The sequence below is a fragment of the Microplitis mediator genome, chromosome 9, assembly GCF_029852145.1.
Source record: "Microplitis mediator isolate UGA2020A chromosome 9, iyMicMedi2.1, whole genome shotgun sequence".
Lineage (NCBI taxonomy): Eukaryota > Metazoa > Arthropoda > Insecta > Hymenoptera > Braconidae > Microplitis > Microplitis mediator.
The window spans coordinates 7,459,853-7,463,750 of NC_079977.1; the positions used below are offsets into that span (position 1 = coordinate 7,459,853).

At 35.7% G+C, this 3,898-nt stretch overlaps 1 protein-coding gene across 1 annotated transcript; it reads left to right on the plus strand.

The window, feature by feature from the left end:
* Nucleotides 1-471: 471 nt before the first annotated feature.
* Nucleotides 472-2,004, plus strand: LOC130675026 (tigger transposable element-derived protein 4-like). Its single transcript, XM_057480480.1, has one exon. It carries the CDS (start codon nt 472-474, stop codon nt 2,002-2,004), a length of 1,533 nt encoding a protein of 510 aa, XP_057336463.1.
* Nucleotides 2,005-3,898: the final 1,894 nt, after the last annotated feature.

The following is a 3,898-nucleotide window of genomic DNA, read 5'->3' on the forward strand; positions in this document are numbered from 1 at the left end:
ACGTCATCGGGTCTCATAAACGAGTACCAACAGGCTCGTGTACAACAGCATTTCATTCTGTCTTCCTGAATATATTACGAAAAATTTAATATTATCAACGAAGTAAAAACATGTACAGTCAAACCTGAGTAAGAGAGAACTGGGTAAGCGAGAAAACTCTAGAAGTGAGAATAATTCTCAGGTCCCGTACTTTGACCTCTCAAAAACCTCTATAAGTGAGAAACAAAAACCTGCATAAGCGACAGTCGTTTTTCCCACTCTGACCTCTATACTTGAGAGCCTCTTTTGCATGTACCTCTATAAGCGACAATTTAACTATGTTTGACTCATTCTTTTTTTTCAGGAACTTTGTGTGTTTTTGTTTTCTTATGGTTCGAAGAAATAATATTTAACTGTATTAACTTACTTGTCATGTTTATTGCAGTTGATAAATATCATTTGCAACGATCAGTTCTCTTATAGCAACTTATAATGCCTAAACGAAAAATCAACGTGTTGTCGTTAAGTGATAAACTTAAAATTATAAATGCATTTGAATCGGGTAAATCAAGGTGTGAAATACGGAGTGAATTTGGATTACCTGAATCAAGCTATTATAAAATTATAAAATTTAAAGATTCAATAAAGTCCCAGTGCTCCGAGGGACACGGAAACATCAAGCGGATCCGGCTTTCTGAGTTTCCCGACGTTGAAAAATGTCTTCTTGAGTGGATCAAACAGACTCTCGATAAAAACATTCCCATAGATGGGCCACTGTTAAAACAAAAATCGCAAGACTTTGCCTTAAAATTGGGAGTTGAAAACTTTTCAGCCAGTAATGGCTGGTTAGAGGGTTTTAAAAAGCGGAACGACATATCGTTTAAGAAAGTAGCTGGAGAAAGTAAATCAGTGGATCTAGGAGTGTGTAGCCAATGGACAAAAGATTTACCAAATCTTTTAGAAGGATATGATGCAGAGGATATTTATAATGCTGATGAAACCGCTCTGTTCTATAAGTGCCTACCGGATAAAACATTTATATTTAAAGGCGAAAAATGCCACGGAGGTAAACAGAGTAAAGATCGCCTTACTGTTTTACAGTGTGTCAATATGATCGGTACGGACAAACTTCCTCTGTTGATTATCGGGAAATCTAAGCGGCCAAGGTGTTTCAAAGGCGTCAAGACTCTACCCGTCGATTATGCGAATAATACAAAAGCTTGGATGACCAAAGAATTGTTCAAAGATTGGTTGAGAAAAGTTAACAAGCAAATGATAATAAAACAAAAAAAAATTTTGCTTATTATAGACAATTGTACTGCACACACAGATTTACTAAAACTGGAAAATGTTAAAATTCTGTTCTTACCTGCAAATACCACCAGTAAACTTCAATCGTTAGATCAAGGCATCATACACACATTTAAACGATTCTATCGTAGAGAAGTTATTAATCATACTCTCAAGTGTTTGGACGAAAGTGTTAGCTCTGAGATCAATGTACTTTTAGCAATGAAATTTGCAAGAAAAGCGTGGTACGCAGTAAGTGGCGTTACCGTTCAAAATTGCTTCAAGAAAGCTGGATTTCATATTAATAAACAATATATTCTGCCAGATGAAAGTGAGGTTGAACTTGAAGTTGGACCTAGTGATGACGAATGGGCCAAGCTTGTGTCTCATGAAACAACTGATTTTGAGGTAATGCCAACCTTTGATGATTTTATACGGATTGACGACGACGTGGCTACTGCTGGAGAATTCACCGAAGATGATATTATTCAAAATTGCGTGACTGACGGGAATGAAAGTGACGATGATGCTGACCAATCACAGAGTTTGGATAAAGAACTCGAAAAAATACCAAAAAAGCAAGAAGCTTTAAAGGCTTTGGAGACGCTCCATAAGTTTTTTGAATATTCAGCGATTGGTGATAGGACTATATTTGATAAAATATATGAACTCGAAAAACATGCACATAATGTAAAATCAGGAATACAAAAAAAGTTGACAGATTTTTTCAAGTAAACTTCGCATGTTATTTGCTTTCTTTGTAAACGCACACTCTAATAATTACTTTGTATATCACTCTAATAAATTATTCTCTACCATGTTTACAACTAAATATTTTGAATATTATTGATAAACCTCTGTAAGTGAGACAAACTTCTCCTGTACCTCTATAAGCTAGAAACTCGCATTAGTGAGAAACCTCTATAAGCGAGAAAAAAATCACGGTCCCTTGAACTCTCTCTTAACCAGGTTTGACTGTACTTATTTTATTTTAATGATACTAAAGTTAGCTGACGTCTAATAATTTTAGGATTTTTTGAGAAAGAATAAATTATTTGAAACAGTTGCACCTGTAGTTTTTTAAATTTTCTACATGTGCATATTTTTAGTTTTTATTTTTTTATAATTGATTTGTTGAAAAAAAATCTGTCTATCGGTTGACCTTGTGGGCCAGCCCCAAAACTTCCCGCTGTTTTCGAGCTCCTTGAGTTCAAGGAGCTAGAAAACATTGTTGTAGATAAATTTCCGAGCTCTTCGAGCTCGAAAATATTTTTGTATACCATTGTTTTCGAAAAAACCGTTTTTTAGCATTTCTTCCTCCCACGATATCTCCCGAACGAATTAACCGATTTTGATGGTTGAGGCGGCAATTGACGTATTCTATTGAGTTCTAGAGCTGATAAGATTTTGGAATTTTATAGTTCAGTTGTTTTAAAGATATCCACAAAAAACCGTTTTTTACCATTTCTTTCTCCCGCGATAACTCTCGAGCGAATTATCCGATTGAGATGGCTAAGGCGGCGTCGACGCGTTTTATTGAATTCTAGAGCTGATTAGATTTTAAAGTTGATCGTATAAGTCGTTTCTGAGAAATCAATAAAAAACTAAAAAAAAAAAATTTTTTAACTTCCCGCTAAGAAAATTGAAAATTTTCAAAAATTCGGGAAGTTATTGGTTTCGGTCCGATTTACGAAAATCGAATTTTCATCAGATGTCGACGTTTTGAGGTCCTAGGAAGCTATTCTGACTAATTTCGAGATGATGTCCGAGTGTATGTATGTATGTATGTATACGTACGTACGTATGTAAATACCTGTATCTTTTGAACGGATGAACCGATTTTGAACTTTAAGGTGCCATTCGACGCGGATTGTCAATATCTTGAAGCCGAGAGAAAATTGAGCTTGATCGGTAGGGCTCGTTCAGAGATATTCCAAAAATAAAGTTTTTTCAAAAATGTTTTTTTTGGATAACTTTTAATGTGCTCGATGGATTCATTCCAAAATAGACTGGGCTCTAGAGCTTTATAAGCCGCGTCGAATGCCACCTCAACCATCAAAATCGGTTCATTCGTTCAAGAGAAACCGTTGTCGAAAGAATTAAAAAAAAAAATTTTTTTTATTTTTCCTGAAATATCTCAAAAACGACTCGATAAATCGAATCCAAAATTTTATCAGCTTTAGAACTTGACAAAACGCGTCGATTGCCGCCTCAACCATCAAAATCGGTTAATTCGTTCGCGAGATATCGTGGGAGAAAGAAATGCTAAAAAATGGTTTTTTACAAAACAATGGCATACAAACGTATTTGCGAGCTCGTAGAGCTCGAAAATGTATTCACAATAGTGTTTTCGAGCTCAACGAGCTCGAAAACAGCGGGAAGTTTTGGGGCTGGCCCGCAGGGTCAACTGACAGACCGATTTTTTTTTTCGTAATTGGCTAATATTTTCGAGTCTACTTGATCAAATGATCTGAAATGGTCAGAAAATTTGATGGCCAACAAGCTCTTTCGATTGCCGCCTTAACCATCTAAATCGGTTCCTTAGTTAAAAAGTTATAGACCGGTCACACACATACATACACACATACACACATACACACACACACATACATACAGACACTCAGACATT

What these genes read in the sequence shown, in the direction of transcription:
- LOC130675026 (XM_057480480.1), top strand. Translation starts at nt 472, where the DNA reads ATGCCTAAACGAAAAATCAACGTGTTGTCGTTAAGTGATAAACTTAAA.